The sequence below is a fragment of the Cottoperca gobio genome, chromosome 9, assembly GCF_900634415.1.
Source record: "Cottoperca gobio chromosome 9, fCotGob3.1, whole genome shotgun sequence".
NCBI lineage: Eukaryota > Metazoa > Chordata > Actinopteri > Perciformes > Bovichtidae > Cottoperca > Cottoperca gobio.
This window is the reverse complement of record NC_041363.1, coordinates 19263303-19288053: the sequence shown is the minus strand read 5'-3', so window position 1 is coordinate 19288053 and position 24751 is coordinate 19263303. Positions and strand designations below refer to the sequence as shown.

The following is a 24751-nucleotide window of genomic DNA, read 5'->3' as shown; positions in this document are numbered from 1 at the left end:
ATTCCCAACCAAGTACTGAGTGCATTAATGGACATTTTCAAATGTTTGATTTTGTTTTGCTGTTATAAATCCTTTTTTTTACTTGGTCTGAGGAACTATTCTAATTTTTTGAGATAGGATTTTTGAGTTTTCTTAAGCTGTAAGCCATAATCAGCAATATTAAAATAATAAAGGCTTGCAATATTTCAGTTGATTTGTAATGAATCCAGAATGCATGACATTTTTGTTTTTTTAATTGCATTACAGAAAATAAAGAACTTTATCACAATATTCTAATTTTCTGAGACAGTCCTGTATTATGCAGCTCTTTAGTTTGGCCATATCAGCTAGAGAAACTATTTCAGTGGCTCCTTTTCCTCAGTACAGACTTTACAGCATGATCCACGTTTGATTTTATAAAATGAACGATGTTGGCAGAGAAGTTGTTGATGCATTTGTATTCCCTCTATAGCCTTTCAATGTGTGGACACATTCCTCCCTGAACTCTTACTGTGGATGTGATGCACTCACAGATCCATTATCTGAGGTTTACTCTCGTGGATTTACAGACTCTTGCCCTCACACATTATCGCCCAGCACACACTTGACGTGGGCTAAAGTCTGCGAGGGCTCAGCTTGGACTTGTAACTTTCTCCTGAAATATCTCTGGAGTGATTAAACTTGTCTCTCCTCTTGCTCAGTGGGCACGTGAGAAAGTTTAGCAGCTGTTTAACCGGGGCTCGTCACTGCGTCACGTACCCTCTCCGCTCTGATTGGTCCGCTCTTGTGCAACTGTGCAGTTGAATAAACTCTGCAGTTTGAAGGAGTTGGCAGAGTCTCCTGCAGGGATCGCATCAGTCTCAGTGGGGGGAAAACTCTGTCGTGCGAGGGGAGGAAAAGGCTTCACCAGTTTCTGCAGACTTGTCTTGCAAAGTGATTTAGAGATGCAGAGCTGCGCCAAGTCCTGGGGGATCTTCTTGGCCAAGTCGGTGAATCCCAGCGCACCGTGCGGGCATCTGAGTGACAAGAGCCGCGTGGTTTGGAAACTTCAGTGCAGGATCCGAAACAGCTGGGCAGCCCGGGGTCTGAGGACGTCTGTGGCCGTCTCCTCCAGACAGATAGAAAGACTATTACCCAGACATGATGACTTTGCAGAGAGGCACATTGGTCCAGGTGAGAGGGAGAAGAGAGAAATGCTGGATGCTCTGGGACTCGAGGTAAGATTTAGGCTACTCATCCCCCCCCCCCCCAAACAATAGGGCTCAATAACACGATTTCCCTTTTTTATTACTCCAAATTCCAACATGGAAGCATTTGCTTTGCGCAGTATATTGATATTATTCTGTATTCCTAGTCATGTTTTGTGCGCTTTTATTAATTAAAATGCTTTTTTTCCGCAGTCAATCGACCAGTTGATCGAAAACACAGTTCCATCCTCCATCCGTATCAAGCGGAGTATGAAAATGGATGATCCAATCTGTAAGTTTACCTTCATTTTAATGTATTTACTATTGCTATAATAGCATTTCTATCTGACATCATAACGGCGAAAGGCTGCTCGATCAACCTCGACGTAATTGTGCCAAGCCGTATTTAAAATACTAAATATCATCTAAATGCATGTAAAAAAAACCTTATTTATCGCACTCGTCTCCAGCTATTTTGCATGATGAGGTTTTTCCACATTAAATGCTCAGTCAAAAGAAGCTAAGTGAATGGCTGGAATGTAGGTTGCACCTCTATTGTGTGCCGTGGAGCGCCCGTCCCTGTTAAGTCTTCCTTTGAACATATTTGGAGTTGTTTTTGCGAAACTCGGCGAGCGGCACCAATCTCCTGCTGGGAAGCCAATGCTCATAGGATGGCAACTGGAGTGTAAAGTTTAGCCTTGAGCTCCGGTCCCAAGTCCAGTTCAATCTGGTTACAGCGTTCACATTACATCACAGCAGAGGGGGTTCCTAATAAGGTGACTTTTGCATGGGGATTTGCCTGAATGTGTTTTTTTTCTTTTCTCCTATGTAATATGTGTCAGCCCCGGATACATTCCCGTTTACTGAGTTTGCTTTGGCTTATTTAAAAATAAAAATAAACACAAAAAATAAACAGAAGCTGGAGACTGAGAAAAGCCGTTCTTTCAGAGGGGATGTCCAGTAAATAATGGAAGAGATGAGGCAGTAAATTAAAGTAAATTGGCTTTAGTAGCAGATGTAACCCCTCTGTAAAAGCAGCTGTTTTTTCTGTCAGTTGTAAACTCTGGTGAAAGCTGAATAAATTATGACTGACTGTGAATAATATGTCTTTCCGAATGTTAATAGACCCCTGCTTTGAGGGAGGCTTATGTTAATGTGTTGAACTGGGGCTGTTATGTGTGCAGATGAGTGAAATGAAAAGAATACAGTAGGGACAGGCAGTATGGATGAAATCAACCTTTCAGCACTTCACTTGATACACATTCGAGTGTATTCATTTTTAATCCCAGTTTGCTTGAAATCAGCAGAATTTTGTTATACACCATATTAATAATGCTGCAACAAAACATTACTTTAACTTTCAGTTAATCTGCCAAATGTTTTCTTAAATCATTCATTAACAGTTTGAGGTATATATAATAATAATAAAAAAGCCCAATGTGGCAAATACAAATAGCTTGTTGTCTGACTAATGGCCCAAGACTCAAAAGGTAATTTACTACCACACAAGACAAAGAAGCACATTACACTCGGGGAGGGGAGGAGCTGAAACTAGGTAACGTTTGGGCTTTCTTGCAAAAAAAAACAAAACCTAAACTGTTAAGGATTTTGCAACTACTTTGATAAATTATTATGTTGATCGGCAAATTAATATTTCAGCTCTAAATATAGCCATGTCATCATACAGTACCACTTAAAATCAATAATTATAATATTGCATTATAACCCTACCCTAGCGTAGACTTTGTTACATATTCTGTTCACTTTGTGTGTGAGTGTGCACGATAAATAAATGCTGGCGTAAACTCGAGTCATTGATTCGACAGTAGAGATCATTCGCCTGAGACTGTCGGCTTTAACCCCAGAAATCCAATATTTAGAAAAGATTGTTAGTTTACAGAAGTTACAAATCCTCAGGTACTCTCCAGATCAACTTGTCATTTTGATACTCTTGTGTCGGCCCTTCCTCTGACTGTCAGATTTCATAATGCAGCCATGCTGAAGGAACAAACTGGAGGCTGTGCTGGTTTTCTGCTTGTTCAGCTTTGGAGGGCTTCAGTTTGCAAAGCCGGCGAGGGATTCTCCTTCCAACAATAGACCTCCTAGATGGTTCTGAATCAGGCTTTTTTTGCTGCCCTGTAGAACTCCGGGATCATGGGAAAGCTGTCCTTTCTACTTAAACAAACACACACACACACACACACACATATACTAACGACTCACCCTGAACCTGCTGATAATATTTTATCATTATTTTCTGAACTGAATTTGGACGATTCACCACCACCTCCACACTGACTGTGCACCCTTCATCCTTTTTAGAAGAAGCTGTAAATATCCGTTTCTATACTGGCTACAGTCCCTCTCACCACCAAAGACTTAGAGGTGTCTTTCTTTTCCATAAACAGGAGTAGTTAGGGCTCTTGGTTCAGATGGCGGTATTGTCCATTCCTTGGAGTTGCTAGGTAGCCAGGAAGGCCAGAGGAATCTCATAGGCTGGTTTTGCATTGGCAGAGCTTCCTTACAGCGCCAGCGACTGAGGATAAATAACTGGCCAATGGGAAAGAAACCACGGGTGTAGTCTGTCTCTTGATGGACAGGAATGTCTTATTTATGATTTGTTTTCTTACCTAAATTCAATTGTAAGGTGCTCTTTTGTTTTCTTCTTGTGATATTTTGTGAGTAGAGGACAGGGAGGCAGGACTTCAGTAGTGGAGTTGGAAGAGGGTCAAGGGAGCATGTTGTGGGTTTGGAGGAGCTGATACAAAAATTGTCCAGTAGAGTGGAGAATTCAGCTGAGAGTTTGCAGGTGGGGGAGTGCATGTGGATGTTAAGGTTACCGAGCAATTACAGGCGTGGGGAGATGGATGAGGCTAGTGTGAGGAGTTCAGTAAAATCAGAGAGGGATGAGGTTTAGGAGGCCGGTAAATGAGAATAATACTAGTATTGCTATCCAATAATCAATAGGTATTATAAACGGTGTAGTTTTTTTGGATTATATTCTTACGTTATCCAACCCTACCATGCAGCGTAATGCACAGTAATCACAAATTAAATATTTTACAGGTGAGAATGAGGTTCTGGACACTCTACAGAAGATTGCATCAAAGAACAAAGTATGGAGGTCCTACATTGGCATGGGCTACTACAGCTGCTCGGTACCGCCGCCCATCCAACGCAATCTCCTGGAGAATTCCGGCTGGTGAGTGCTCTCAGAGGACCCTCCCTTAGAAGAACCCTTATGGATATTTGAAAGTGCAGGGAGCTTGTTTCCTCTCACAGATAACTAATGATGTTTATTCATAAGGTTTTATTTCTCATTTAAAGCTTAAGTGCTGTGCTGCAGAGTAACATACCCCTAACAGGAAGCCTTGTGACTCATTTGAGCTTTGATGATGTGCTTCTCCTGCTTTCTGCTGGATAAAATCTTCTTTCACGCAATTCTAAATCAGCCATCCTTGACCACGTTTTCTCCAAAATCCTGGGGTTGGGGCAGACATGCAATGCATTCCAATGTCCTGTCTCTGTTGCTTGAATACCACCGACTTTATGCTATTGTCTCCGTGCCAAAACTGTTCTGTTGTTTCATTGTATCCGTTTTGTCCTCAGGGTGACTCAGTACACACCCTACCAACCGGAGGTTGCTCAAGGTCGCCTGGAGTCCCTCCTCAACTACCAGACCATGATCTGTGATATCACCGGCATGCCTATGGCAAACGCCTCACTGCTCGACGAGGGAACGGCTGCTGCTGAGGCCATGCAGCTCTGCCACAGGTATTTACAATCTGAACCAAAACACAAGCAGTCACGTGGAGAACAATCTTTGCTATTCAGATTGTGCTGTAAAATCAAATCTCATCATTTCAAAAATAACTCTCACTGTTTGGGAAGAAGTTGCATCTTGGCCATAAGAAGAAACTCTGCTAATGCATACATTTTTGATACATAGACAATATGTATATATATCTGACCAGTTAATTGAGTTTACTCCTCACAGACAAAACAAAAGAAGAACCTTCTACATTGACCCTCGCTGCCATCCCCAGACCATTGCAGTGGTGCAGACCAGAGCCAAGTATGTACTGTATTGCACACAAGCGACTAATATATGAGCTCTTTAAAAATAAATCAATTGGGGTGAACAGGAATAGCAGATCTTATTTCATTGCATTAATTGCCATTGAGCTGCTCTATAGTAAAACATTATTTTTAGAGTATAAAACCTCTACCTATATTTCCTCTAAGTTTTCACTGTCACGTTGCAGCTACATCGGGGTGAAAACCGTGTTGAAGCTGCCACATGAGATGGACTTCAGTGGGAAGGATGTGAGCGGTGTGCTCTTCCAGTATCCAGACACTGATGGCAGGGTGGAAGACTTCACAGACCTTGTGGACCGTGCGCACAAGGGAGGGGTACGAGAGCTTTTACCACAAATTTTAAAAAAGGATAACGGACCTGGTTTCAGGCTTCTCTGCAAGTTGGTGACTACTTTATATCAAAAGAGAGGAACAAGATCTTAGGTTTGCAACTTTCTTTGTGTCCATATCCAATATCCTAATATCATTCTCAAGGCGTATCAAGGAAGTGATACAGCACACACCCTAGATTCTCCTTTCACAGCAGCGCCGCTTAAAGTTTTACACCGACGACACTGTAGTATATTTACATCATGGCACTGGCTTTGTGCAACTTTAAATAGATGGATGGGATGTGCTTGAACCATTATCAAGATTTGGTTTGATCATTATTTTACATGAAGTGTTCATCTCTGGTTTTATATGTGGCATAACTGCAAACCAGCTGCTACATATTAGTCAGAATAGTTGTCTTTTTTTTGACCGAAGAGGATGTCCATTGACTTGGTTGTACCGTGGTCCTCTACTTGTCCAGGCCCTTGCTTGCTGTGCCACAGATCTGTTGGCCCTCTGTGTGCTGCGTCCCCCTGGGGAGTTTGGCGTTGATATTGCACTGGGAAGCTCCCAGAGGTTTGGGGTTCCTCTCTGCTATGGTGGTCCCCACGCTGCCTTCTTTGCTGTTAAAGACAACCTGATCCGGATGATGCCTGGTCGAATGGTTGGAGTCACCAGGTGAGACGCTACACTCATCGATCAGAATAACTTGGAACTAAGATTTTATTTCATGAGAGGGACGTTCCTTGTACACGCAAGAAAACCAATAGAGGAAACTCAAAAGCTTACTTTGGGAACTATTAAAACATATTTTTACGTTTCAGGGACGCAGCTGGTAAAGAGGTGTATCGGCTTGCTTTGCAGACCAGAGAGCAGCATATTCGCAGAGACAAAGCAACCAGCAACATCTGCACTGCACAGGTATGACCAGACTCACAATTTGTACATTTCCACATATAAATAAAGTAAGAAGTTACATCATTTGGAACAACCATTATGGGAGACTGTGGTTTAAAAAAATATTTATTTGTAGTTTCTGTCAATGAGCAATAAGTAAAAATTATGTTTTTTCATGTCTGTAATAAACTTACTTTTTTTGTCTTGTAGTGAGTTATGTATTTTTTGTTTTGACCAAACAATACTTTCCTGTTGTTCAACCTCTGACTTTTAGGCTCTGCTGGCCAACATGGCTGCTATGTACGCTCTGTATCATGGTCCTCAGGGACTCAAACACATCGCTGAGAGGACACACAATGCTGCTCTGATCCTTGCTGAAGGTACATTTCTTGTTTTTTGAGCTTGAAGTTGAGCTTTTATTGATGCAGCACCAGGATCATTTAGTATAGTGCCTTCCTTGTGTGATTTTGATATAGATGGTGCCATTAATTTGTGGTGAAATTAATCATTTTACATCTGACACATTGTGGACAAATGATCCAATGATGACTAGACAGAGATCAATATATCATCATTGGTCATAATGCATAATGGGGAAAAATAGGAAATAATTTTTCCTACCCAGTTCTAACATTAATAAATATACACATTCATTCAGTTAATTATGCATCTAAAGAATGTGCCGTATGTAACTGCACACTATGTTTCAGGTCTGAAGAGAGCAGGCCACCGGCTGCACAGCGAGATGTTCTTTGACACTCTTAAGATCAACTGTAGTGTGGCAGCTAAAGACATCTTTGAGAGAGCCGCACAGAGGGAGATAAACCTGAGGGTCTACACTGAGGGAGTGGTGAGAACAACCTTTGAAAGTCGTGCACTTGTGGTTTACCAACCGGTTAATACACCTGAGGATCATAGTCTACTGGATGATTAATATTATATATCTCTCTCTTCTAATGTTGATACATTTACTGTGTATTTGTATTACTCCTGTGTAATGCCTGTTGGTCACATCAGAGCAGTTATTTTATTTACTTGCCAGGTAAAGACTTAATTTATTACTTGACCCTCTGGTACAAATCCAGGATACACTTGGCCTTCTGCTCTCTGAAGCAATTCTCAAACCAAGTAAGAAAGAGGCTATTGAGTGCTGTGGTAAACCAACTGTAATTTATATAGAGAATTAAGTGTTTTCAATACATATATTTGGTCTTAATCTTATTAAAGTTTTGCTTTTAAAGCTTTCCAGTTAATCCATCAGTAGACCTAATCTACAATCCTACCATTCAGTTTAGATAAAGTGGATTGGCTACTCCTGGGTTATCAAACATCTCCGTAAACTGTTGTAACAAGATGTTATGTTAACTAAATTATACTGTTTTTAACTTACTTCAGTCAATCGGTGCCAAATGACGAAGGCTTGAATATCAGAGGAATGCTGTTTATAATGTTTTTAAATAAAGTTTCTATCTCTGTTAACAGTTGGGTGTCTCTCTGGATGAGACGGTGACTGAGAGGGACCTGGACGACTTGCTCTGGGTCTTTGGCTGTGAATCTTCAGCTGTATGTTGATTGTCATTCACTCCTTTTATATTTCATTAGTTGTCATTATAGTTTCTATCTGTATCCTTGCTTCAGCGTTGCATAGTGATTGTTATTTATAATAAGTAGCTGTAACATAAAATGCCACCTGCTTCAATTTTCAGGAGCTGATCGCGGAGAAGATGGGTGAGCGGGTGAAGGGGATCATGGGAAGTCCTTTCAAGAGGACAAGCAAGTACCTCACGCACCAGGTCTTTAACAGGTTTGTATTCTCCGTTAACTTGCAATCTTAGAGTACATAATGTAGCACTATATAAGTGATATCAATCCGCACAAACTCTTTTATTTCTTTATGACATGTTGGGCTATCGTAATCAAATTTTCCATTTTGATCGTCTGGTATCGAACCCAGCTGCACTCGCCACTGACGTCAAATCACCACATTACATAAAAGACGAAAATGTGGCGCGCAGGCATTTTGGTACTAATCGCTGATATGAGGATTTCCTGCATTTGTGTTAAATGTTACGATTGTGGCATGATAAACGGGTTGGTATGCTTCAAAGTGTTTTTAGTTCTCGTTTTTTGTGTTATGGTTGCATATTGAAACCAGTTTATGATCTAATATTAAGCAAGAATGTAGCGCATCAAGCATTGTAACAAGTTGGTTCTACTGTAGGAATGGGGTTTTCAGCTATACAAGCTTTAGTGGCAACAAGAGCATCTCTCTTGGCTGCAAAACGTGCAGCATACTATCTTTATTAGTGCTATAAATATAGTCTGCTATTAGGGCTTCTAATGTTTTAAGTCCTCCGTCTACTCTCTGACATAATTGTGACATACTTGCAAAAAAATGCTTGATCAATCTTCCTACTAATACACTTAGTAAGCAGGTAATTCTGTCAATTTTGCATTATTTAGTGACATACCAAATATTGGAAATAATGTGCCCTTAGTTAATCCCACTGATTTGATCTTTGTCTCCAGTTATCACTCTGAGACCAACATTGTGCGATACATGAAGCGTCTGGAGAACAAGGACATCTCCCTGGTGCATAGCATGATCCCACTGGTGAGTACTACCTGAAGTCAAAACAAGATACTCAGATTTGCAAACAATTTAAATTCATATGAAGTTATGTGGTGGTGACATGTTGTTTTCTTCTTAAGGGCTCCTGCACCATGAAGCTAAACAGCTCTTCAGAGCTCATGGTGAGTAATTCAAGACACATCTTCAGAACAAATTAGATATCTTCAAAACTGACATGAATTTGATTGTCAGGAAATTCACATGGTCTACTAACTTGATGTTTCCCAAAGCTTTTAATCATATCTCATGGCCTTCCTCCGTGAATGGAGCTGCTCGTTTGTTATGGATGGTTTATTTGTTTTCATGTGACCAAAATATGTGAAAAACGTGTTTAGAGCTTAAAGCTTAACATGGAGTGGTTTTTAGAAAGTTCCTGCTCACTGCTGTCCTTTATCTTCTTTAGCCAATCACCTGGAGGGAGTTTGCCAACATCCACCCCTTCGTGCCTCTGAATCAGGCTGATGGCTACCAGAAGCTCTTCAGACAGCTGGAGAGGGACCTCTGTGAGGTGACGGGCTATGACAACATCTCCTTCCAACCAAACAGGTAAGACCTGCCTTGTTGCAGCACAAATCTGCATATACCAGTATCCACAACACCAACTCGACCATTTCTGCTCTTAGTTCGCACAAGTAAAGAGATGCTTAAATATACAGTTCCCTTCCCATACAGCTTTTATCTGTATTATTTAACACATTTAAGGCATTTTCTACCAAAAACCTTCTATGAAATATTTTAACGCCTGAACTTATATGTTTCAATAGACTAATGTGTTAAATGTATTAAGTCTGCAGACTGTTCTGGCCTTATAACCTGTAGTACAGTGTGGGACTTAATGATTTACAGATTTGTCACAATTTATTCCATATTTTTACACCTATTTCTTGATAAAAGAGAGAACAGTTACCAGAAGTCTGAGGGTAGAGAAGTGGAAATGAGAACTTTTTTTTTATTTTTTTATTGGAATTCTGAAACCAGGAGTTTCCTATTGTATCTAGGACTTTGAAGTTGGTTTCAGACTTTAGTGATAGAGTAGTAACCAGTAGTCAAAGTCTGTCTATCAGCAGCAGAGTGTTTATGACCACGAGATCATGCTACATTGGTCTGGAGAGTTATCTAGCAGCTAGCTTTTCAGCCCATCTGTCTCTCTCCTTTTGGTAATTTCTGTAGAGTGGTCTTTGAACTGTGCGTGTGCGTGCGTATGTCTATGTGTAGTAGTACCTGATCATGGTGTGTTTGGCTTGTCTTCCAGTGGTGCTCAGGGAGAATACGCTGGCCTGGCTGCCATAAAAGCCTACCTGAACTCCAAGGGGGAGAACTCGAGGAGTGTAAGTGCAGTCATACCAAAACATCACTGTGAATGAATTGGTGTTATGTGGAAGTTAATAGGATTTAATAACACTTGAGGCTTTAATCTGAATCTGCTACCTAACACAAACTAGATAAATGTCTATCAAGCTTCAGTTTCCAGCTTATCTGCACTACAAGCAAACAATACAAAGGAACGCTACAATAAAAGCCATATTCAATGTCACAGCAAAACGATATACTTAAAGAAATACTTTGACATTTTAGGAAATACTGCTATTTGCTTTCTTGAAAAGTGTTAAAGAAGCACTTTTATGTCTGTGCATTAAATATGAAGCTACAGCCAGCCACCGGTTATCTTAGCTTAGCATAAAGATTAAACGAACCATAAATAACTTGTTAATTAGTGAACTTTAGAGGTGCTGTTACCTTTGGACCTTAGTTAGTCTTTATGCTAAGATAAACTAACCATCTGCTGGCTGTAGCGTCACTTTTGATACACAGACATAAGCCAAACACAACACAGTCGAACAAATGCAAAAAAGCAAATAAAGGTTTTCCCCAAATTTTAAAGGAGCTAAAGAAAAGTAAAGTAGTAAGTAAGTAAACCAGAGGCTCCTGAAAGAGAAAGCACATTTATATTAAGCCTCCGTTGGTGCATAAACCTTTTTTTATTCAAAAATAAAACATCCATATTTTTCAAGAAGATTAAAGTGCTTTAAAAGCAATCATTTTGTCGTATGTTCCATCATTATGCCAACAGTAACAGCGCTGATATCTAAGAAATGATTTATCACCAGTAGTTCCTTTTTTAATTTAGCTGACTGAGGTTAAAAAGAGCGAGTACATAAGCCACAGATTTACCTAGGCTCTATCAAAGTTCCAGACAGTTGTATTGTTTACAGGTTACAACAGGTCACTTTGAAACCACATATTAACGTGTTTAAAGTATTCTGGCTAGAAATTCCTTCAGTATCCTTACGTGCTGATTGGCAGAGCTCGAGGACAAGGCAAGATAAGGCGGCCCCTCAGATTAAAGACTGGCTGACTAAACTATTTTTTCCTGTAGGCCTACTGTTAATTGGCCTTTTGTTTTTTAATGGCTCCCTCAAAAGTACATCTTAGATAGTGGCCTGATCCCTTGAAACAGTCAAGGTCCAAACTAACAAGCGTTTGTGCAAACAAAGGGGCTGAAAACGCTGTGATCCCACTATAGGCTAGCTGCTTTCAAGATTCCATATTTGGAGGTTTTAAGACTTTGGGAACTGAAAGTCATGCTCAGCCGTCCCAGTCAGTCATTTGTCAATGTTACCGAAACCCAAAGGTCTAAGTGTCCCAGTTTCCAGAAGTGTCGCCCTAATAAGGGATAAAAATCAATTACAGGTTACACATTGGTGCCAGTGGTGGTAAAACATTAAAAAAAACAAAAGCTAAAAGAGTTGCAACATTTCCCCACACAGAATAAACTCTTAATAGTCCTGCTCGTTTTTAATAAATGTATCTTTTAATATTAATTCTACAGTATAATAGTAAATATAGTATTTATTATTACTCGTTAAGTTTTCTTAATTTTTTTGCTTTTAAACTGTCTGTCCAGGACTTCTTTAGGTCTCCTTCCTGTACAAAGGAGCGTTGTTAGATTCAAGCTCACTCAGGGAGATGAATATTAATAATGTTCACCTCTTGTAGTCCTAATATATGAGGAGGTTCTGTTCTGCTGTTCTTGGATAGTGAGACGTCATCCTTCAGTCATAGCATGAATTTGTCAAAAATAAATGTTTACATAGACTACAAATGTGTTGCAACTCTCTGTCTTGTTAAATTTATATTTTTCTCTTCACCTCCAGGTCTGTCTGATCCCCAAGTCGGCTCACGGCACCAACCCAGCGAGTGCTCAGATGGCTGGCATGAAGGTTCAGGTGGTGGAGGTGGACAAGGACGGCAACATCGACATGACGCACCTGAAGGCGCTGGTGAGAGCCGGACTGTTTGCATTCCACTGGATTAACACAAAGCTGCTTTATCAAGGCTGAGAATTTAATAACATTGCAGATAACAGGTTGAGACTTCAAATCTTTAATTTGGGAATTGTGTATGATAGACATGGCCATTTACAGACTCTGCTTAAATTGCATTATGTAATTTGTTGGATACAGTGTTTTTAAAGCCTGAGCAATATTAATAATTTAAAGACAGGAAATCCCAGACACTGCACCCTTTTTTTTTTTTTTTTTTTTTTTTTTACACCATAATAAAGAATAAAATAGGTTAGTGCTAAATTGCAGGATCTACCTACCAGTAAAGGATATCCCTTTACTGGTAGGTAAATAGATATACAATAGGACTTTTTGTGAAACATTTGTTGGTAACTGGTCTGGATACAACTTTAAATCCACAGTGACAGTTATGCAGTCTTGCGTTGGATTGCTCACTAACTTTATGAACCATGTGATCAGAGATAAAGACCCTGGCTGCTTTGAATTCAAGGAAAAATAATACATCACAGAGATATTGATGTGACATTACTTGAATTTATGCCAGGTCAAATTTGGGTTCGAGTCCCAACACTCTGCAATATGATTTTAGCAATAATGATGTTGTAGTCTCCTGAATCCTGCCCCCTCTTCCAGGTGGATAAACACAAGGCGAGTCTTGCAGCCATGATGATCACCTACCCTTCCACCTTTGGTGTGTTTGAGGAGCAGATCAGTGATGTGTGTGATCTTATTCACAAGAACGGAGGCCAGGTGTACCTGGATGGTGCCAACATGAACGCCCAGGTGAGCGGGGAAATGGCAAAAGATAATGTTTCTGTTCTGTCATTTAATAATAAACTTGTGAAAACTGAAGGCTAATACGATAAAGGTTTATAGACTTGTGTTATCATGCTGTAAATGACTAACCTTTGGTCTCTATAATATGCAGATGATGGTTTTTACGCCAATATCAGCTCCACCAATCACTGACCGACTTACAGACCTGCCCCCTCTGACTTTTATAATGCAAGCTCCTCGTTTACTGGTATTTTTGGGCAATCTCAGGATTACTTTTAGATGTTCAAATGGTTTTCAATGAGAATTCACAAGTAATAACACAAATCACATGTACAAATCTTAAGGGCCTCAAACAATTAGTTTTGCAAGATATGGATAGTATGGACATTTATTCACATATATAAATGCTTAGTAAAGCTACAACTAATAATTCCATGTCTGAGATCTTAAACTAAATAATGTTCATACTCTAGTAACTATTATTATTATTATTATTATTATTATTATTATTATTATTATTATTATTATTATTATTATTATTATTATTATTATTATTATTATTATTATTATTATTATTATTATTATCATCTGTTGTGCACTCATTTTCCTGTAGGAGCTTGGATTTAAGGTCTGTCAGTAAATTCAAGGTTAGGCATTCTTTACTCCACATTATCAGTCTATATATGGAAGGAATTTACCACTATCCAAAAGTTGGTAATAAGAGTAGCTTGTGTTTTTTTCTGTCCTGTTTGTTTTAAAGTAAAAATGGTAACCATGATGGGTGCATTTTCTGGCCAGCAGACAGCTGTACTTACAAGATTCTTGCTGTTCGGAGTTGTATCTCCATGATTGTTTACACTTTTTGTACGTCGCTTTGGACAAAAGCTTCAGCTAAATGAACTGTAATGTAATGTAATGTAATTTTTCTTCCTCGCGCTGTTCTCCAGGTGGGCCTGTGTCGTCCTGGAGATTATGGCTCTGACGTGTCTCATCTCAACCTGCACAAGACCTTCTGCATCCCGCACGGTGGAGGAGGACCTGGCATGGGGCCGATTGGAGTGTAAGTCAGAATTTAGATTATGATCCAGACGCACTGATGAAGTGGAAAAATGTTCAATTGGTTTGTGCATCCATGCTAGGATCAGTCAGTTCAGAGTATGTGCACACACCTGCATGTTTATTGTGTTGAAGCAACAAGACGCTTTGATCATGTTTTGTTCTCATGACATTCATCTACTCTTCATCAGGAAGGCCCACCTCGCCCCCTTCCTGCCGAGCCACCCGGTGGTTCCCATGTATTCAGTCAACGCCGAAAGCTCGCTGGGCACCATCAGCGCCGCCCCCTGGGGCTCCAGCGCCATCCTGCCAATCTCCTGGGCTTACATCAAGGTCAGCACAGATGGTCAGAGTTGTTGTGGTTGTTGTTATCTTGACAACACGGCATAAAATGTTTCACAAACAACAAGTCATGGACAACTGCTCTTCTGTCTTAATTATTTACTGTAACTGCTATTTCCAGGCATTTAAACCTCATTTCTTCACATGTTGTTGTCACACAGTAAGTGTTGATAAAGTTACCTGGCCTGTTCATGTGACTCTCACATGACAAAGTGTGAGTTTGAGATGAACTGCCTGAGAAGAAATATCAGGACGGTGCTGCACATAGTCAATATGTGACTGTTGTCAACACTTAATAATGTTGCTTAGGAACACTTCTTCCTGATTAACAATGTTCACATTTTGAACTTGTTTTAAAGACGAGGGAAGCAACTGGCCAGTTTTTGGGTCGTAAAATTCAGTTTGCTTTAAAGCTGTAGTTAAGATCTTTCCCTCTCTCCTCTGACTGTGACACTAATTATCATGTGGGACAGACCACAGCGACGGGGCAGCAGTTTGGAGTATGGTGAAAGCTATGCCAGAAAATCCTCGAGAAGCGTCCAAGCTTCTGTAAAGAAAGTTTCTGGAGTTGATGCTCCAGATAAAGATTAAGAAAAGATTAAAGTAAATAATAGGGTTATTGTGTGAACTTGTTGTGGGCTTTAATGTAATGAACATTATATGTAAAAGTCCCTCACTCTAGCTTTCATTTGAACCTTTTTAGAAAGTTTTCAACCTGGATGTCTGCGAAAGTTCATTCTAAATGTTCCTTACATAAATATGTCCAGTGGAAGCTTTTGAATGAAACCGCTTTAATCAGTTAAAATGACAGCTAACACCCCTCCTGTGTTTAGATGATGGGATCCAAAGGACTGCTTCACGCTACAGAGGTGGCCATCCTCAACGCAAACTACATGGCCAAGAGGCTGGAAGACCACTACAAGGTCCTCTTCAGAGGCAGGAAAGGTATGGCTTTGAAAAGTATTATTCTATCGATGTGTTTTGACAAATTGTCTGCACTTCCAAAGATGTCTATCGCTTTATAAAAAAACAACAAAAACAACCTTGCATCAAATTCTAAAATGTTCTGTAATTGGGTCTCAACAGGTTTTGTAGCTCACGAGTTCATTCTGGATGTGAGGCCGTTCAAGAAGACCGCTAACATTGAGGCTGTCGACGTGGCCAAGAGGCTGCAAGACTACGGTAGGCTGAATTGTATACAGTATATTACTTAATGCATAATATGTGCGCTACAGTATTTGGTGGAAGCACCTTGTTAAGACATTGAATATAGAGGACAAAAAAACCCACAAATGTTTATTACAACCAATAGAAGTTGTTTCTGAATTCTTTATTTTTTTGGTTATTATTTTGTCCTTGTCCAGGTTTCCATGCACCCACCATGTCGTGGCCGGTGCCTGGTACCCTCATGATCGAGCCCACAGAGTCGGAGGACAAGGCTGAGATGGACCGGTTCTGCGACGCCCTGCTTGGCATCCGACAGGAGATCGCAGACATCGAGGAGGGAAGGATGGACTCCCGCATCAACCCGCTCAAGGTACGCTGCTGGCCTGCTTTGTCTATTTATATGAGGTGAAAAGATTTCCAGCAGCTCGTATAAAACTCTGCATGTGTGTTTGCAGATGGCTCCTCACTCTCTGGCCTGCATCTCATCCTCCAACTGGGACAGACCCTACTCCAGGGAGCACGCTGCTTTCCCCTTGGTGAGTGTCCTCATCCCTCTGACTTTATTACACACTGCCTGCTACAACTTTTCTGTAGTGCTGAAGATAATCCTCTCATGGCATCTATGGCCATCTAGTGGTAAGAAGTAAGAATTGTTTTTTTGTTTCAAAACCTGTGCGGAGTACAGTAAAAGTACCAGTGTCATTTGAGTTGTTTTATTCAGTTAACAGCCTCTGTACTTATTTGTTTGGACTACAGTTTTATTACAGTTTATTATCTTTCCAACTTAAAGGTCCAAATGTGTAATTCAGAGCCACCTGCTCTAAAGAAACGGGAAGCAGTATTTCACCTCTAAACTGTCCATACGATCTCTAATGATCATATTTAAGTTGTAGTAGTTTGGCATCATTATTGTCTTCTAATTTATTATTTATATTGTGTGTGTGTATATAATTCTATAGCTATATATATCTCCTATGTGTTTATATATTATAATGCAGCAATACAATATGTTAGATAAACTCATTGTTAGTTTTGGTCTGTTTGATGACGCGAGTAGAGCTGTATGCTTTGAAGTACCACACTCAAAGACTCTGATTCACAAGCGCAGCACCATGACTGCTTGAAGGCTACTAGTTGGAGAAAAATCACGATAAATAAAAGCAACAAACCCTCAGAAGTTGGAACAGGGGAAATTTGATATTTCTGCTTGAAACATTTTAAATGGGACTTTTCTGTCGAAAGACTAATTGATTAATCAGCCCTAAGTATGGTGGAGAAAATCTCAAGACGGATATCCCAAAGCCATTGCACATAAAACACACATAAGATGAATTAGTTGATTGACAGAAAATGTATTGTATCTTTTTTGATAAGTGATTAAAAGATTTACTCAAAAACAAAAACAAAGGAGCTTGTTGCAGCCATTTCTGCTTAAGAGCAAGGATTGGCTGCTTTTCTATTTTTAGAATTGTAAATTTAATTTATTTGGTTTCTGGACTGTTGGTCAAACAAAACGAGACATTTGAAACTGAGATGTATGTTTTATTTTTTTATTCACTAATTTCACAGCGTACTTACAGAACCGTTTGTATTTAGTTACTTCTGATAAACTTAGTTTGTGCTTTAATGCCTTCCAGTAAATACCTTTTGTAATGTCTGCACAGCTTAATAAGCCTTATTACAGGACTTTATTCTGATATTTATCCTCCCCTTATCACTTTCCAGCCCTTCATTAGGCCCGAGACCAAATTCTGGCCGAGCATCTCCAGGATCGACGACATATACGGCGACCAGCACCTTGTGTGCACCTGCCCACCCATGGAGGCCTACGAGTCTCCGTACGAGGAGAAGAGAGCCTCCTCATAGACTCTTCCTGTGCTCCAGTCCCAATGTCTAAACTCAAAGACCTCACAGACTTTAACACCTGTTTGCTCAGTGAACATGTGAGAGCAGGAGGCTATAACGGCTCACTAATGGGGTGAAATCACGTCAGCTGGGGCAGAAGAATTTCTGGTGCCACTGATGCTCAGTGTAGTTAAAAACAATTGAGTGACTTTCGCTCACAGAATAATTGGGCTTTATATTATTATAGTATGTTTGAGCAAATTAGGTTGAAACAAACCAAAACTGTCAATGGGACAATAAAACTAGACTGACCGTTTTTGTTTGCTTCCAGCTCTGTCAGTTTGATAGTTAGACGATTTAAGACTTTCCATTAGTCATCCCTGTTTTTAATATTAATGCCCTATGGATTGTGGGTAATTCCCTCAAGCAGAGCCAGAGGTGGACATTGGGACCGGGCTTTGTCTCTGATTGCACCCCTTTAACAAGGGTCCCGGGGTTCTCCCCTACTCAAACTCTTCCAATGGACCAAAGGTGCAACTTTTGCTTTTCCATGTTGCAAAATAAGTGCACCCTTCGACACCGAGGCCGCTCCGTGACTCACCTCTGAAATACTGTATTTTAAGTGGAGTACAGTTTATTTCTAGACTCCCAACATATATAATAAATGCCCTTGGTGCCTCAATTGTGTTGTGTAAAATAGCTGCCTTGACTTTCCCTTTTTTTCAAATACTATGACAAAACCATAGAAGGTAGTTTATTGTAGGCTTTTGTTAATATGCATCTGTTGTATGAAAATGTTTTAATGTGAATTGTGACATTTGTTAACCAAGTGGATGGATAGTCGTAATTTTAAATCAACTATTTTCTAATCTAAACTGTTTTGTCTGTAGAAAAAAGAATTCTGTGTAATAAACATTTTTGTCTTTAAGTGTGTACATGTTTTGTATGAACTACAGGGAAACTTCACGACCAGTTTAAATTCTCATGTCAGTCAACACTGCCACCCAGTGATGGCCGGTGACTTCTGACAAACTGAATCACAAGTGGTGGAAAAGCGCTTTACAAATCGCAGTGCTTCCCTGATGTCTTTTGTCTCCGTCAGGTCTTTTATCCCAAATTGAATTGGAAATTTCCTCCTTATTCACATAAACTATATTATACATTTATTTGACATTTTTATGGCATACTATACTGACATTCATAATTATTTTATGGCTTACTATACTATTGCTTTTTAATTCATTTTATTCCATACTATATATTTTTTTTTTATGTGACTTGACATTTTTGACTTATTTTATGGCATAATATAGTAATAATAAAAAATGATCTAATACACTATGATTATTTTAATGACCTATTTATTTTATTGCATACTATAGTATTACTTTGTGTATGCTCCTAGACATTTGTGATAAACTATTCACAGGAAAGTGCACACATTAAAAACTAAATCTCTTCCATCCCACTTCCACCTTAAACTGCACAGCTGTCCTCTGAAATTGCATTCTTGCTTAAAAGAAAAAGACAAACCATTAATAAAATAGTTACAGATTCATATACTTTGATTGACTAATCATTTAAGCTCTAACACAAAGTATTCAACCATGAGAAACGTGCTCAGTGTGAGGGCTGAGTTGTTTGGCTTTAACTCCTGAGCAATTTGTCCAACACATAGCACAGATTCCTTAAAGCCACTACAAATATCCTCATCCTGGTATCAGTTTCATGTTGGGCGGCTCCAGAGAGTTTGAGTCGGCTGTTTGAGATCTGCATTTAGCTTTGGGAACGTAAAGGCAGTAATAAAAAAATAAAAATAGAACTGTATGCACCCTTTCAGTCCCAAGCAAGAAAAAGTAATTGATTTCAATTGTATCAAGGTTTATGAGGGATTATATATAAACGCGTGGACCAGGGCTATTGATTGACATTGAGATTCTGCTTGGACTGGTGAAGTTAATTGTCAATGAACTAACCCTACATCACATGTCAAACTAGGTCAAACCACGCAGCATTTGGTCTTTGTGGCCCCTCAGGCTCATATTGAGGTAAACATCCTTATGTAACAGTGCCTCACTTGTCCTCTCCTGCTTCTGAGCTGTCCTGGACGTCTGACGTATGAACTTCAGCCTCCACCAATGTTCTCCTCTGAATGACGCGGTCGACCAGGACGACAAACACTGCTGAGGTAATGAGGCAGACGCCTGAGAGGTAGAAGGCAGCGCTGTAGTCGTTTGTCTGGTCCACCAGCCAGCCTGCACAAGAAATACGAGAAGAAGAAGAAACTGAAGATGACAGGATACTATACTATGACTTTTGACATTTTTCAGATTTTATTTATGGCATACTATATTACAAATTTTTTATTAAATACTATGACTTTTTTATGACTTTATTTACAACATTCTATGTAATGTTTTATGGCATACTACATTATGACTTTATTTTAAATACTAACAGGGGTTTTCAAAGCTTTAATGACTGGGTGCCATTTAGGGAGTCATATGATTGAGGGCCGCACAGGAACAGTTCACACATGCTGAGTTGTCCTCTACAATCAACAACTTTAGCTAACAGCACTAGCATTGATGACGGAGCGCAATTCCTGCAACACTCGTGAGGTGCTACTAGTTGCCATGCATTAGCCTTTCTACAAGTTGTCATTCCTAACCTCACAGACGTTTGTTGGGGAGGTGCAGTTTGACACAGTAGTCGAGCAGTGAAAGTATTGAAATGAGCTGAGGATGATTAAAACATTCTTGCCATGTCACTTTCAGGGACCACACAAAATGTTACTGAGTGCCCGTGGGCCACACTTTGAGAAACTGAGATCAACAGCCACGCTTCACCGTTCTGTGAGGTTGTAGTTAGGCACAGTGATGCTTTCAGTTTAAGAGTAACAGCATCATGCAAACATGCCACTAATGACAATACTAACATGACGTTTAGCAGGAATAATGTTTACTATGTTCATTGTCATTATGTTTTGCAGGTCATAAACCAAAGTTCAGGACAGAGTGAAATGTTGACCTGATGATAATGCTGGATGAAATTATTAAAATATCCTGAGGGGGACATGAATGCGAGTGCACCAAATTTCAGCCCATCTAATAGTTCTTCTTGAGATGTTCCCGTCTGGGCCAAGAGATGAACAATGTTTTTCTCATTGCTCCTGGAGCTTAACATACCTACTAACTATGCACACTGTTAGGTCTGTCTTTCATGACAGCGTTAACGTGTCTGTATGTTCAGTCTGCTAGTTTTTTTTCTACCTGACAATTTAAACTCACCTGCAGCAGGTGGGCCGATGAAGCCCCCGATGCTCCTGAAAAGCATAAAGAGTCCCAGTCCGCTGTCAAAACCCTCCAGGGCTACAATGTCCACGATGGAGGTGATGTGAATGGCCACCACGCAGCCGAATAGGAACCCGTAGAGCAAGACAAAGACCAGGATGGCCCAGTATTTGTGGCTGATGGGCAGCAGCAGGAGCACCACCCCGAGCAGAGTGACCGCCATGGTGAGCAGCTGCAGGTTCCTCACCAGCCTCATGTTGGCTAACCACCCGCAGAGCAGCCTCCCCGCCAGGTCTGCTAATGCCAGCATAGAGAGGATGAAGGCTGGCCAGTACTTGTCCATCCCCAAACTGTTGGCGAAGGGCACTAGAAAGAGAGTTGGGATGAAAAACCCCGCTGCTGCAAAGATGGCAAACAGGATGTAGAGGAGTAGTTCAGGTTTCCTCATCAGCGAGAACTGGAAGATAACCTTCCTCTTTGGCGGGAGCTCAGCGGCATTGGCTTCTAGATTGTCTTTGGTGTCCTGTAGGGTGCTCTCATGAGCCTCTAGGGGTCTCATGAGAGCACCACAGACACACAGGTTGAGCTGAAGGCCTCCTATGATGAGCAAGGCCCCCTGCCAGCTGTACGTCTCAATCAGCCACTGGAAGAAGGGGCTGAACAGGATAGCGAAGACGCACTCCCCAGAGCTGGCGATGGCGTAGGCGATGGGACGCCACTGTACAAAGTAGTGGCTCACCATGCTGTTGGCAGGGATCCACGAGAAGCACATGCCCATTCCTGGAAACAAAAGATGGAAACCTTTAACCATCTAATTTCTTTTTGGAAGAATGGCGTCCTCTGATGAAGTATCATCGAAACAAAGTAGTCCCCTTTGAACCACCCACCATATTTTTCAAAGATCTGATTTCTGTGGAAGAATTATCAGGTGAAAACAAGCAACGTATGTCTTAGAGCTGCATCTAATAATTATTTTCATTGTCAATTAATAATTTTCTCAATTTAATCCCTTAACTGATTATGACTATAAACCGTCAGAAAATAGTCAAACATTTCCATCACAATTTCACCAAGCTGGCGTCATCTTATTGTATCCGTCCAAATCCTAAGATAAATTCAGTTTAATATCATATAATTTGAGATGCTGGAAACAATGAATTTTAAGAATTATTGTTTGAAAAATTACAGAAACTATTAAATCAATTCTCAAAATAGTTGCAGATTAATTTTCTGATATACATTATGGTTCTGTTCCCACTCAACAATGCAACAATACACTAACTTCAGGGCCTTCATTTGATTAATCGGAAACATGTAATCAGATATTTAAAAAATGTAAAAATTGTAAATATTATAAATTGCAGGGTGATAGGGTAAAAACTATTTAAAATAAAGCAGTGTCTGCTTGCAATGTCCTCTACACCTCAAATGATATTTAATTAGAATAACTGAAAAGTAAAACAATATACAAAAATAAAATAAATAAATAAAAACAAAGTTCCATAAAAGTCAGAAAACAAAGAACATTAATTTGAGTAGAAGAGCAATATCTTTCTTTTCTGTTCCATTAACCAGCTCACGACCTCTCAGATTTATCTTGAAACCCCTTCGAGGGGTCCTGACCCTAAAGTTCCATACCACGGCATTAAGAAGTACGATGACCCAACAAGTCTTTGATTAGGTTGTAGATTTAAATTTGGCTTCATACTAAAACTAACCAAACATAGTGAGTGAAAAGAGCAGCAATGCTTCCTGGGGTTCACAGTATGTCCTGAGTGGGCTACCTTGCATGATGCCCATGGTGAGGTAGAGCCACGGCAGACTAAGGTCCAGAGACGCCAGCAACATCCCCGAGGCCGACAGCAGACCTCCAACTATGATGACCACTCTCTGAGAAAACTGTATGGTCAGCACACTGGCCACTGGAGCTGAGAACAAAAATCAAAACAACAATGCTGAGTTAAAAACAACAAAGAACTTTTAGCTGAAAACCCTGTCTTTTACCTCCAAGGTGAAACGTGACGATCGTAGTGGAGGTGACCCATGAGGTGGTGCTGGTCAGGACTCCAAAGTGACTCTGGATGTCCAGGAAGAAGAGGCTAAAGTTCTTGAGGACGGCAACAGTAAGGCCTATGATGAAAAAGGCTGATGCGACCACCATCCAGCCATACCCCCCGTCAGGGGGTCTCCTGGACTTCATGTTCACCGCCTCTCTGCAGGCTGCTCTCCTGCCTGTGCTGAATGGTTGTCATGCAACAAACTGATAAATGGTTGGCCGGGCTCATGAAAATGAGCATTCAAAACACACAGAGATACATCAACCAACATTGGATCTGGTAAACATCCTTTTTTTGTTTTCAGTTTGAATAAAAAGTTGTGTTGTGTTGTCTATTGTTGTTTTTAAAGGTGCTGGGTTTAAATTCACACAAAAGTATTTCAAGCAAAACAACTCAGAGATCTAAAAGAAGCCAAACTGGTTCTGGAGTAAAATGTCCCATGTGACTGAAATCATGTCTCAGTATTAGACATTATTAGATTGTTAACAGTGGTTTAAATAAAACCATATAAACAACTGAATCTAGTAGTTGATTTGATTAGAATCCTCAATTTTCATCTGATACATTAAAATGGGACGAGGGGCCTCATCCAGGTACAGTCTTTTGTAAGGGGCCCCGAGACAAAAAATGTTAGGAATGTGTTATTTATGTAATGTTGAGTTTACTCAGATAGATGCAGTTGAGTAAAGAGTGCAATATTCCCCTCTTAAGTATCATACAAAACTCAAATAAAGTACCTCAAAATTGTACTTAAAGGGCCTACGAAATGATAAACATGAATTTCTACTGATGATAGTAAATGCTATTTGTGTTGTAAAATTATGTGTTATTTATGACACAATGATCGCAGTATTTAATAAATCACGATTTAGTATGTCGACCACCGATATTGACATTGCCGCTACCGGAAACAGCCGACGCCGTGTTCTGACGTCACAAGTAGAACACAGTCCACCAGTTGAATACACAGACAGCACGGCAGACGTGGCGATGTCGGACTCTGGCTCGGATATTTCGACAGAATCGAGTGACAGTGAGTCGTCAATAGACTCGTTGCACTTTGAAGAAGAGGAGTTTATTGAAGAGGATGCCGGTGTCGTGGATTTAGATCATGCGGGCGAGTTTAACGTGGTGGAAACAGAGCAGCTGGAGACACAGTATTCAAGATGGAGACACAGACGGGAGCGAACATGTGGATGATGGTGACAGTGATTCTGGATTTGGCGGAGATCCTGTGAGACAACAGAACACAGACAGGTATATACATTTGACTATAGTTCATAGAACTTCTCAATATATAGTAAATACATCATAATAAAACGTAACATTATCTTCGATCGTAAATAGGTCGCAAGCTATCCTATATCGAGTCGATAGCTTGGTTTCCTTGAATTGTTATGAAACCTGACTAGTTGTCCGCAAATTGCTCGATCCCTAAATATTCAATTATTTCTCTATTTGGACACATCAGTGTCTGTAAAGCTTGATAACTTGATTCTTTCTCGAAGTTTCTGCGGTTGAGGTTCTATCGTTGTGTCTGATGTCAAACGTCATATATTACGAGGCTGTATATAAAGCATTAGCTATTAGCTAACAAACAGACCGGAGGACAGCGCTGGTTTATAAAGTATAGTCTGTATACTGACCGTCTCACGGCTGCCTATAGTAGCCGTAACACTTACCAGATGTTCATGGAAGTTACGATGTCGTAACTTTACGAGACTTACGTGAAACGGGTAAAAAGTTGCTACTAGATAAATCCGACCTCCGTACGACCATAACAGGCTTATGAGCTGCTTACGAG

General features: G+C 40.2%; 2 protein-coding genes across 2 annotated transcripts; one reads left to right on the top strand and one right to left on the bottom strand.

Moving 5' to 3' along the window:
- The first annotated feature begins 923 nt into the window (after positions 1 to 923).
- Positions 924 to 18525, top strand: gldc (glycine dehydrogenase (decarboxylating)). Its single transcript, XM_029439065.1, has 25 exons — positions 924 to 1196; positions 1380 to 1458; positions 4233 to 4368; positions 4776 to 4940; positions 5164 to 5241; positions 5432 to 5579; positions 6058 to 6254; positions 6401 to 6497; positions 6748 to 6853; positions 7184 to 7323; positions 7956 to 8036; positions 8180 to 8277; positions 9003 to 9087; positions 9186 to 9227; positions 9509 to 9651; positions 10358 to 10433; positions 12261 to 12386; positions 13044 to 13193; positions 14135 to 14247; positions 14435 to 14576; positions 15419 to 15530; positions 15672 to 15767; positions 15950 to 16122; positions 16208 to 16288; positions 17478 to 18525. The coding sequence occupies exons 1-25, from the start codon at positions 924 to 926 to the stop codon at positions 17616 to 17618; spliced, it is 3078 nt and encodes a 1025-aa protein (XP_029294925.1). The 3' UTR covers positions 17619 to 18525.
- Positions 18526 to 19670: 1145 nt separating this feature from the next.
- LOC115013105 (monocarboxylate transporter 12) lies at positions 19671 to 23090 on the bottom strand. Its single transcript, XM_029439102.1, has 4 exons — positions 22895 to 23090; positions 22675 to 22818; positions 20888 to 21670; positions 19671 to 19852 (listed from the first exon to the last, which is right to left on the bottom strand). Exons 1-4 carry the CDS (start codon positions 23088 to 23090, stop codon positions 19671 to 19673), a joined length of 1305 nt encoding a protein of 434 aa, XP_029294962.1.
- Between the last annotated feature and the right edge of the window lie 1661 nt (positions 23091 to 24751).

Coding starts and splice junctions, on each gene's coding strand:
- gldc (XM_029439065.1), top strand. CDS start 924: ATGCAGAGCTGCGCCAAGTCCTGGGGGATCTTCTTGGCCAAGTCGGTG. Junction 5,580..6,057: donor ACCGTGCGCACAAGGGAGGG/GTACGAGAGCTT, acceptor CTACTTGTCCAG/GCCCTTGCTTGCTGTGCCAC. Junction 6,498..6,747: donor GCAACATCTGCACTGCACAG/GTATGACCAGAC, acceptor TCTGACTTTTAG/GCTCTGCTGGCCAACATGGC.
- LOC115013105 (XM_029439102.1), bottom strand. CDS start 23,090: ATGAAGTCCAGGAGACCCCCTGACGGGGGGTATGGCTGGATGGTGGTC. Junction 22,819..22,894: donor CGTCACGTTTCACCTTGGAG/GTAAAAGACAGG, acceptor TTTTGTTCTCAG/CTCCAGTGGCCAGTGTGCTG. Junction 21,671..22,674: donor CACCATGGGCATCATGCAAG/GTAGCCCACTCA, acceptor TTTTGTTTCCAG/GAATGGGCATGTGCTTCTCG.